Consider the following 12,376-nt stretch of genomic DNA (forward strand, 5'->3'; position numbering starts at 1 on the left):
TAAAATTTGCCTATATATATTATCATTTATTTTCCAGTACGGCTTTGAAACCGATTAATATCCAGTGGATTGGAACCAATTCTCAGCCATACTGAACAATCATGTATAGCATCGTATTAGACAATTTTCAAAGAATATTAAAATAAAAATCATAGTTTTTTTTAGCCTGGGCCTTTGACTAATCCCAAACCTACTTTTGGTAGGTTATAATTGAGGTAGGAAACTAGAAGGTTTACACTGCTGTTGTCCTCACCCTGTTAATTTATGTACGTGTAAATGCACATGCAAAAAAATATTTGATATGCAATATTCAGGGACAAAGGGACGGGGATATGGAAATTAAAGAGAAATAATTCTAAGTTAATCTAAAAATATTGTTATTCTTTAAAAAAGGACAATTTTTCTTTTTATATAAAATTTACAGCATGCTATTGACAGTTAATTCAACATTTTAAATAGAAAAAAATCGTGAAAGATCCGCAAATTTAATCTTGTATTACATTTACCAATCCCTATATGAAGGAGAATATTCAATAAATTTGCATTCAGTTTAATCTAAAGTGGTCATACAATAAAACTGTGAAAATTTAATAAATTTTAGCCAATTTACAGAAGAGGAGATTATAACGTGTTTTAAAAACAATATACTAATACTAATACCATAAAAATCCTTTTATTTAGCTACTCATGAAGAAGAGTTTAAAGACCATCTTTCAAATTTGCTATTTTTATGCTATTTTTACTGAATTGTATGGATATAAATATATAAATTACATAGATATATCTGGCACTTTGAGCCAAATTAAGTGTTCTATCTTTTCAACAATATTGCAAATTACTTAGGTATTACTTTAACTTTTAACTTCATTTATAAATATCTATAAATATAAGAGAAGCCTGTTCTTTTTTTCTCTATACTGCCCAGCTTTAGGACGTCGTTATCCTTGTTTTTTTTTGGCAATTTCATGTTGACACCATTGTCCTGATGTCCTAATTACATATAAGACAACTCTCTTTGTTTTATTTTACACTCCAAATACAAAGATCATTTCAATAACTTTTCTTTCATTGCTTTATATCAGGAGATATAAGACAAGGATGAGGTCATACATTACAAGAGGAGGAAATAATGTTCAAAACAAGAACAAAAATTATAACAGTGACCAGAGCTTTTAAATGGATTTAAACTAAAATTAATGAAAAATATACAGGGTGGGAGGGGATATTTGGACTATGAATTGTACTGGTACTAGAAAAGTCCTCTCATTCATAGGTTTAAACACTTTTTAACTCAAATATTGATTAGTTGGTACACATTACTTTACCAAACTTTTCCACTAATAATTTCAACGTTCATTATCTTGTCCCTTAAGATTCCTGAAAAAAATGGGACACCTGCCACACCCAATCGACACAATCACTTAGAAAGTAGCATCGATACTGAAATAAAAATCTTTCATGCTCCAAGTATTTTTTTTTATAATGATCTTTTATTATTTTTTTTTATTTTTATTTTTAATCTTGCCCATAAGAAATGCACCAACGGAGATAAGAACAAATAACAAGAACGATAATTTTTATAACAAACAAATAGTAGAAAAGACAAAACTATCTTCAGTGTTGAATTGTTGTAAGTATACTCAAAATATAGCAAATACAAAACATGATTATTTTGCCTTCAATTTTCAAAATTATGATGTCATGCAAAAAAGTACCAAACATTTCAAAGAGAAGCTTCGCGTCAAAAAGACATTAAAATCAATTTTTTATCTACAACAAAAAAATGTGCAAGTAAAATATTTTTGATAGTTGCATTTTGATAGTTTTAAAAAGTTCATATTTCTATTTTACTGTTAATTCTAAGGAATACTTGGTATAAAATTGCGTGATAAAAACCTAGGGAATGCGTTTTTTCAATACCTACCTAAGCTATATACCTATATAATTTTGTAATCTTCGGGTATGTAGATCATTGGTTGTTTGTGTGTGTGTGTGTGTGTGTGCGAAATACTTATTTGCATAGGCAGAATATTACTCGCTTTTATCATTGGTGACTCAAAAAAGCAAAATTAGCAGAAAGATTGGAAATCAAATTTAACTTTTATATATTTTAAAACGGTTCTTTGTAACGCAGTAATAAAAAGAGAAGAATTAATGACATATTTAGTAAAAAAGCTTAAGTATTGAATATCCAAATTTTGTAGGACCTACCCCAATTTATGAGAAACATGTATAGGGCCAAGAAGGCATTGAAAACAGATTTAATAACCGAGGATAAAGAGTCAAGTTTTATTTCCAGTTTTCCATTAATTTAGAGGTACAAATTTCTGCCTAAATAAAAAGGCATATGGGTTTATTAGCAATGGACAAAAAATAAATCCTGTTTAAACAATTAAAAATGGGTGAAGATTAAAAAAGCATCATTTGATTTTGCGAATCTTTGAAATAATGTTTTGGTTAATATAACTCAATTTTTATATAACCAAATGAACAAATAAAGCATCTAAAATTAGGTTTAATAATAAAGCAACCTATCTGTAAATACCAAACTAAGGAATGTTTGTGTGTGTGTGTGTGACCTTACTTTTAAGTTATATTCATAGATTCAGGGCCAACCATAAATAGTTAGTTACCACTTTAGTAATGGTGGTCTAAAACTAGACTTTTAGAAAATAATAGATATTCAATGACAATAACTGCAATATATAATATAATATAGACAGGAAGTCAAATTAAACTGTTATCATTTGAGATGAAAATCCTTGATAACCCAATAGATAGGTGGCTAATTTAAATATTTCTACAATGTAATAAAGTATTTATATAGCAAAAACATTTTAGATTATAACATAGCAGCCGAGTTTATTTAGTTTTTAAGTAAGCCGCAGCTGCAGTATATTTGGAAAAATGGCTGCTAGCTCTGCAAAAGCTGTAGCCGCAGCCTTTGAGAACTCTACAACTAAAAGCAGCCATGTAAAAATAATAAGAACAGATTTGTTTAATTTTGCTACATTGATTTAGAACTACCAAAATCAATGTCTTCAAGTCAGAGAGGGGGGGATATTGAACAGTAAGTTACACTAGAACCCAAAGTTGATAAATAAAAGTTTGGGTACCTTAATTGATTTGTGATTGGTTGGTTTCAACAAATGATTTTAATCAGAAGGGGTAAACATCATTTGGGACGTATCTCAATTTTTGCCCATTGTCTTATCCTTTAAGATCCCTGCTTGAAGTAAGTGTACAAGACACACACACAGAGCGCAGGAAAAGGGAGGAGTAGATAGGGAAAAACTCAGACAGACAGACAGACGTACAGACTGACGGACAAATCTACAAGGTCATTACATGTATTGATTCAAACATATATATTAGATAAGTATACGAATGTTTGTGTGTGTGTGTGTGTGTGTGTGTGCGTGTGTTTGTCTAAAATTAAGGGGTAGATTTAGTTAATGGGTGATCTGATTCAAGACGAGTTTTCTTTTAAATTAGATGACAATATACCTATCTAACAAGCTTATTTGTAATTCTCTTTTTATTTTTTATGCATCTTTAGATAGAATTGATAACAACCTTTTTCCAATGAAAAAAAATATAGGTAATATTTTAGTCTTTTTAAAATTATATGTTTCACTGTTACTAAATCATTAAAAATGCCCATAACAAAAAAGAGCATAAAACATAAATTCTCAAGAACGAGAGAAGAAAAAAAAACTCGAGACGTCTGATTTTCAAAAGCCTAAGAGTTGTTGACCGAAATCTAGTTTTCATCTATTTCAAAAGTTCCCAAAAAAGATTTAATGATTGTTTTTTTATATTAATAGAAAATATAACTATCTACAAGTTGCTTAACCCCTATCCTCTTGGCGGGGTAGACTAGAAAAACAGCCTAAAACCACCTCAAGGCATTTATAGTGCTCCCCTTTAAAAACCTTACTACTTTATATTAAAGAATAGTTTTTTAATAAAACTCGACAGCTTACTCATCAACCGCTGCACCCAAATGATGCCATTAACATTTAGATTCAGTAACTATAGCTGTAGTTGACAAAAAATAGCTTTTAAAAATGCTTAAAATAAATCTATTAAAATGTCCAACATTTTTGGGACATTTTTTAAGATAAGCTGTTGACAGAAAAACCATTCAAAAAACCTTAAAATTTCTTTTAAATGGTATGTAGACGTTTAAACCAGAAATTTGGCCTTTTTTTCAATTTTAAGGTCATTTTTTATCAATACTTGCTTTTTCAGTTTTTAAGTAATAAAAATATGTAATTCTTTTGTAGATGAAGCCATAGTACTCGAAAAAGGTATGACATAAGTTGTGTAAAACAGACAAACTTTACTAATCAGGGTTAAGGAAAACATTTTTTTTACCATCAGTTTGTACTGCCAATAAGTAAGGTGCGTGAAAATACCCAAGTTTTCTTATTCATTGGCTTAACATCTCTGAGGACTCTAGTGAATTTTGATTGGATGGTCCAATAAGTTGAGTGTACAAGTGTTTGAACCACTATTTTCAATCTACAGAAGTAGTAATTTTGTGTAATCATTTTTGCGGATGTAAATCAAATTATTATCCATAGGCTTATTCCTGAGAAAAATAGAGACGTCATAGCTGCTTGTCAATTTCCATACGCAAATTACTCAAATTTTCCTAATATCTTGAAACAGACTGGGGTACATATTTTAAGGTCAAGTAGGTAATGTTGTTGAAAAAAAACAAGGACAAAAATTGTGTGTGTAGCAATAGTAATACGGGGATAAAACAATGGCCTATAAATTCAAAATTACTCTTTCTGTATATTACAATTAATGGACACTCAACTTAATGAACCAATTAATCAAAATCCCAAAAGTTGTTAATCCAACGAATAAGAAAGTAGTAATGCAATGAACAGATTAATGTCCACTCCCTCCCTATGGAAAATATTAGTAAATCTATATAATTCATAATTATGTACTGGAAACCTTGAGAAAAGGGGTAGCGGGCGGTACAAATTCCTGTGCACGCACCTACTGCGAGCATTATAAAAAATTCTGCATATGACCTAACCCACCCATCCACCCACATACCTACCTATACCTATGCAAAAATTGAACCTTTTTTTCTGCTGGCTAAATGTGCAAACTCCAGGACATTGAAATTAAAAGGATAGCCGCCTTAACTTGTCCAATTAATTGCATTTAACTTCAACTTTATTAGACAACATAAACAACAAGGTTTTAAAGTTCGAACGTTTTTTTAAATATTCAATGTTACTCTTTAAACAATCACTCAAAATTAGAAAGGAAAAATAACTTTCTTATATTGACGAATTTAAATAAAGCATATTATTTGCTTGATAAGATAAGCTATCTAACAAAAACGTGTTTAAATAATTGTAGCTTTAAGTATTAATTCGGTACCTTTTAACATTATTGTATATAACAGCTAATCTAAATATGTTAATTGTTAATATAAATATCAAAATTAAATAACTTAGGGCCTAAAATATCCTTATAATATAAATCTAAGCAACAAAATATTGTTTCTTATAACATATGTCGTAATAATGATGTAAGCATAAGCTAAAACTTGCAAGTACACAGTTTTCTTGATATGAAATTTGGGTTTTCAGAAATAATCCCCCAAAAATTATATATTTCAGTTATGATATCAAAAGTTTATCGATAAAATATTATGATAATCATTTTTTATTGTTGTATATATTCTTTATAAAGATAACAGAACAATTTTAGACCCTACAAACATTTTGTTTCAGCTGTGAGTAGCGTCAATATATATTGCAGAAATGGATACATTATTACGTGGATGTTATTCCAGATTTTCATGTTCTCTAATAAAGTGAAACTCGCAGTGAGCTAAACTAAAAATAACCCCAATCAACCCCCTTTAATGAGTTCCATGTTTGCAACCTAAATTGACAATTTTTCCCCTGTCGCAATATCCACGTATGGCTATATCTAATGTTGCAGAAAAGTAACACTTTTCAAATCTAACTTCTGAATTACGTACATAAAGTACACTTTTACTTTCAAATGTGTTGCATAATAATCAAATTTCCTCAGTATATCATCATAAAATTGTTAAAAATGGAGATTTTTTGTGGAGAAATAGTTTAATTTAAAAATTACTAGGTATGCTAAAAAGTAATTTATTGTGAATTTGTGGAAAGATTTTTTTACTTTATCATATGTATTTTGAAACAAGACATGGATGAGACAATAAACGATAAATTAATATGAATATTCAATGATGACATACAAAATCAACCCTCCTATAGATTGAAATCATTGCTTGGACACTACTAGTTTGAAATCAACCATCAAAATTCAATAAAAGTACCAAAAGTCCACGTGGTTATAAAACTTTGGGTACCAGTGTAATTAACAGTCCAATGTCCCCACTCTCCCAGAAAACAAGGATGAGATAAATCTAACCTGGCGAGGCCGAAGTCACATATTTTGAGAACACAGTTGCTGTTGACGAGAAGGTTGCCGGGCTTGATGTCCCGGTGCAGGATCTTCGCTGAGTGCAAATATTTCACACCCCGCAGAATTTGATACAGAAATACCTAGATAAATAGTTGGGTGTTAGTTAAAATGCAAATCCTATTATATAAGATTTTTTTGTCTGTAGTGAAGACATTCGCCAACCGCTGAACCGATATGGTTGTACTTTACAGTATAGCTTCTTATAGTTCCATGGAAGGTTTTTTAACTATTTAAATAAAAATGGATCGGTATTTTTTATTACTTTTTCTTTTTAAACCTAACATTGAAAATGGGAAGATGCTTCTAGTATATAATATTGAGGTTAGAATTCCAGTTTTTAACGTTTCTTGAATACTCAGAAGCTTTTTATAGTGCCTAGAACAAATTGAAATGACGTCATACTTGCCTACCATTGGTCAATTAAAATGTATACTGCATGGTCTGCCATTGGTAATTTAGTCTGTGTATTGGCCTATCATTGGTAATTTTATTGTATGACGTAATTCTAAATAGGCAGTATAAGGAGCTTCGAATGCTTACCTTTATATGGTCGGCTGAAAGGTGTTGTGGAGATACAATAATCTTGTGTAGGTCAGATTGCATCAGTTCTGTTATTAGGTAGATCTCGTTGAAAAATTCTATTGCAGGCGGCTGAAAAATAATAGAAAAATATTAATTTTATGCAAAAGTAACCCAGCTTAGGATCTTAAGGGATAAGACAATACACGATAAATTGATAAACATACCCGATTTTGATTAGAAATCTGAGTAAAATTGAAAAGTTTGGACCCAAAGTTTTTAAGCAAATGAATAGGAAAACGGGGTAAAACATTGAGTACGAGGGTAATTTACAGTCCAATATCCCATCCCTCCTGAGCTGGATTTTTAAATCATTTCAATGGTGCGCCAAATCCGGGTTCGCTGAATTTCAGCCAATCACAGCGCGGCATTTCGTAAAATGCTGTGCTCTCATTGGTGGAAAGTTTGCTCACCCCGATTTGGCGCACCATTAAAATGATTTAAAGATCCAGCTCTGGCTTACAATTGAAATCTTGTAACTATAACATAACTATCCTTGTATTATATTATAAAAATTAAAGATGAATCATCACTTGATTTTTAATTTTCTTATCTTTAAAATGAATGTAACTACTAATCTTTCTTAAAATATGATTCATTGCTAAATTATTGCTATAATTCCTTTCTAGAAATAATTCACGATTCATTATTAAGATTTATATAAAAAATAGTGAATTTTTTTTATTACCAGATTAGGTATCATGTATTCTAATAAAATGAAACTTATAGCTGACTAAAATAACGATCTCTTATCCACCTCGTTTGCCCCATCCCCTCCCCTCTACTGGATGAACGAACTGACAAATAAGTCATGTCCATGTTAGCAACCTGATACGACAATTTTTCCCCTGTCATAATATCAACGTATATTCTATATCCATTTCTATAATAAATTAAAAATATTAACAACGAAATGGCACAAAGCTAAGTCAGGCGGTTGACTTAAATTGTAGGAGTAGGGGAAATCAAACCAATGAAAGTTTTGAAAATGGCTGTCTAATAATTTCATTCATTACATTAAAAAATAATTAGACACAAAAAAAGAAAATGTGAATAAAAATAGCGAGAAAAACGTATGTATGATGTATGTATTACCCTCTCTGATCGATAAAGATAGTGAGGATTATGTTAAATATACAAATATACACATTTATTTCGGGGGTGCTATCAAAATCACAAAAGGTCTAAAAGGATAATAAAATAACCGATAAATTAATATACATCCCCAATGATGATACACAAAGTTACACCTTCTGTAGATTACAATTTGTAGTTTTAACGTTTGAACACTCAACTTAATTAACCAAACAATTAAAATTTAATTTAAGCCTCCAAAGTTGTTAAGCCAACGCAAAAGAAAACGTTACTTTAAAACTTTGGAGACTAGTGTAATAAACAGCCCATTGTCCCCTCCCTCCCTGGTAAATATTAATTTGATATTTCAATAATCAAACATCTTAGATAACTTGCGATAATGTAGACAAAAATATTTTTGTGGTAATGTTGAAACACCTTTGCTATCTGGGGGAAAATTGGGTATTTTAAATAAGTGAATAATCAAGAAATATTTCATTTTGTACAGCTTTTTAGTAGCGTAGCTACTGTATAATATAAGCCTGTAGGTATATCCGCATTTCCGTTATAATTGAAATATTTCCTTGTTTGTTGAAGGACTTTTCCATAATGTTGTCATCTATTGTAGCTGTGTTACATAAGGACTAAGTTAATTTATATAAGATTTTTAAGTGCCAAACTTTATAAAACTACATTTTGTGTACTTACGCAGGGAGGGAGGGGAGTGAAAATTTGGGTATAGTCACTTTCGTAACATCGCACCTTATGGGGCGATTCTTCGTATTTTTCACAGTAGCTTTTCTCCTATTTCTAGCCACTGCGGGGGGCTCTAACCCTGCGGGGCCAATTACCTAACCCTGTTGGGCAATCACCTAACCCAATATAACCTAACCTAACCTAAAATAACCTATAAAAAGTCATCTTAAAAATACGACGAAGGGCGATGTTACGAAAGGGACTATTCCCGAAAATTGTACTGGTATCCAAAGTTTTATGACTACGTCATATTATTAAGATGCTTTTATTGAATTTTGAATGGCTGGTCCAAACTTTTCAATTGAAAATTTTATTCTTGAGAAGGGTTTATTTTGTTTATCATAATTGGTATTGTAAATCAATCTATCGTCCATTTTCTTATCCCTTAGGCTCCCTGTTACATACGTGTATTTTTAAACGTAATATGATTTGCCAAAGAGTTAAGAGCCCCTTTTAAAGTCACGCTCATGTATTCATGGATTTTATAAAGTTGAAACAAGGATGACAACTTGCATTGTAAACATGATATGTAATATTTTTAATCACTTATTTTTATCATTAACCTCTGCCCTTATTTTAAATTAGCTATACTACGCACAAAAAAATTATATAGTAGCTTCGCTTCAAACAATATTCGTTCACGTTTCCAAACCAAAATTTGTGTGTACGTTGTTGTATAAGGAAACTTGCTCACAATTTTGTCGTCACAAATTTTATTCAAAATATTTTTATATGAATATTTTAGTTGGATTAAAATTTATATTTTTTGTGATCATTTTAAACTTAATTTTTATGAGGCTGGAGAGGGTTATTTTAGAAGCTTCACTGTAAAGGAAAACTATGTAGCAAGATGTAGATTGTACACTGTACAGACACACAGAGACATCCTGTTACTGACATACTGTTATCCTTAGCAAGGCTCGAGTGGGTGTTGTCACCATTGCAATGAATTAGGGTTTCCCAAAATGACTAAATATTATTAGGATGTCCCAATATTGCCAGTAAACGAGGAAAATAATGGAGGGAATGTTTTTACTCATATTGACAACTTATCATTGAATATACTAATTTTATGATTTTTATTTTAATATTCGAGGAAAATTGTCTGTAATATGATTTTTTAGCATGGCTGAGAACCGGTTCTAATCCAGCGGATATTAATTGGTTTTAAAGCCATACTGGCAAATATTTTAGCTAAAAACCACTATAAGCTGCACGATCTACAGACATACTTTATTAATATAGTAGCTGCGCTACTTTTAAAAATTCAACTATAAATTAAGATTAATTGCATAATTATAAAATCAAACAGAAAATCTTTAAGATAACTGTAAAATTACTAATAATAAATATTTGACAAAAATTTAAAATAACCATCTTATCAACCCCCAACAAACATTTTCATTGTTTGCTTTTTTTCTTTTTTTTTTTGGGGGGGGGGTGAGGGGGGTGGTATGTATTCAAAGATTTTATCAATATGACATCAGCATTTAATAAGTGATAATGCGAGGGAGGACAAAAAAATCGAGGGGGGGGGGGGGAAGGAGTGTTAGGGTTAGGTTAGATAATAGTTTGGATGGGTATTGGGTATGTTGAAAAAACAAAACAAAAAAATAATTATGATAAAACATACACCTAAATCTATGATTTCAATTGGTATTATTTTGGGTTGAAGCTAAAGATCTCAGAAATAGCTGGTCCAATTGGGTGAGGATTTTTAGGCAAGTCTCCTGTATTTCCTAATAGCCTAAAGGTAGTTTTAGGCTATTTTCTTGCTTCTTTGTGAAGGCTATTGGTGCCAACGATAGTTTGAACCATGCATAGTAAGGTTTTGAGCAAAAGATCTCATAAACGGGTAAATTTATTAGATTGTGCTATTCATGGAAAATTGTTATAGATTTCATGGTATTTTTCTATATTGCCATGCATATAAATATGAAACTTTTATTGAATATGTAATAAATAAATAATTTTATGACTTTATACCTATGGCTATGATTTCACCTTTAAGATCTGCAATTAGATTGTGTAAAATTGGTGTTTTATCAAACAACCAAAATTTTCTTTTCAAAAAGATCAGCTGTTACAATGTTAAAAGAGGCATCTTAAAAACGGCTATCTTTATAATAATTGTCTTTGTCTTACAAAATGGCTGTGTACGAGAAAAAAATCTTTTTGCTGAGCTGCAAGAGCATATGGGCCTAACCGAGAAAGTCGCATTTTCGAACAATGCAGTTTTTTTGCAATAACAGAATATGGATAAAATTAGGAGGTTTCATCCTTAAGAGAGGAAAAGGTGGGAGAGGGGGGGGGGGTGAGAGTTGGATTAGATTGTTTTAGGTACATATGTACCTACGTTGATCAAACAAAATGTTCGAATAAATTGATAAAGGTTCGCGAAAGTGTATTTTTAAATCTACAAAAAATTACATTTGCTAAAACTAAAACTAGTATACGTGCAATTTTGAACAAACACTAGTTTATGAATAAGATGAACGAGCCAAAAACTATTGGTAAATGGATCTTATCTTTTTCAATATAATGTCTTTGTCTTAATTATTAGGGATACTTAAACTACTTTAATTATTTGACATGGCCGTCAGTACGTCAATGTGCTGTTTTTATTTTATGCTGAACTTAGAGAACACTACAAATGTATTTCACCTAAAGATCAAACATAGATATTTATTTGATGCATTTTTAAGCATTCTTTTAAACTATACTTATCAAAAGTGCCATCTTAATAACAACGCTTTAAAATGCCTTTTAGGACGATACATCTTCATGTAATGGATGTAGAATTACGTGGATATAATGACAGAGAAAAAGTCATCAAATTGCCTACAAACCTGGTATTAATTTTATGATTATTATTTTAATAATGATTTTTCAGTAGGACTGGAAATCAGTTCTAATCCAGCGGATCCGTAAAAAATATGTGTGAAGAAAATGCAAAATTATAAAAACAAATTCCTAATAATTTCATTATTATTACCAAAAGGGATCTTTTATCCAGGGAGGAAAGGGGCATTTGGCTGTTTATTACACTAGTCTCCAAAGTCTTATATTAACGTTTTATTAGTAGCGAAGCTACTCTATAATTCACAATGTCCGTCCGACTGTCCGTCCGTCTGTCCGTAATTGGGGGAAACGTGATTTTCTCGGCTCCTATTCAAGATAGACAGCTGAAATTTTAAGTGAAGATTCCCACTATATATGCCCATCTAATATAAACACTGTTTTGTCCGTCTGTTTGTTATTTGGGGTGCTAGATCGATTCCTAGATTTTTACGTTTTCGTGATTTTCTCAACTCCTTTTCAAGATAAAGGGCTGAAATTTTCAGGGATTAATTAATTTTATATTCTAGATATTTTCACCAAGTTTTATAAATATCTTTTTATTAATTGGGGTGCTAGATCGATTCCTAGATTTTTAAATTCTTAATGGTTTTCTCAGTTCCTATTC

General features: G+C 30.8%; 1 protein-coding gene across 2 annotated transcripts in view; it reads right to left on the reverse strand.

Moving 5' to 3' along the window:
- nmo (serine/threonine-protein kinase nemo) overlaps positions 1-12,376 on the reverse strand; it is a 114,140-nt gene that overhangs the window by 26,847 nt on the left and 74,917 nt on the right. For both annotated transcript variants that reach the window (XM_080170484.1, XM_080170483.1), the window contains exons 5-6: positions 7,042-7,152; positions 6,448-6,581 (exon numbers count right to left, since the gene is read on the reverse strand). In XM_080170484.1, coding sequence (XP_080026610.1) covers positions 6,448-6,581; positions 7,042-7,152 — 245 coding nt within the window. The remainder of the gene's footprint in view (positions 1-6,447; positions 6,582-7,041; positions 7,153-12,376) is intronic.

Source organism: Acartia tonsa, chromosome 8, assembly GCF_053477335.1.
Source record: "Acartia tonsa isolate MP-2025a chromosome 8, ASM5347733v1, whole genome shotgun sequence".
NCBI classification, from domain to species: domain Eukaryota; kingdom Metazoa; phylum Arthropoda; class Copepoda; order Calanoida; family Acartiidae; genus Acartia; species Acartia tonsa.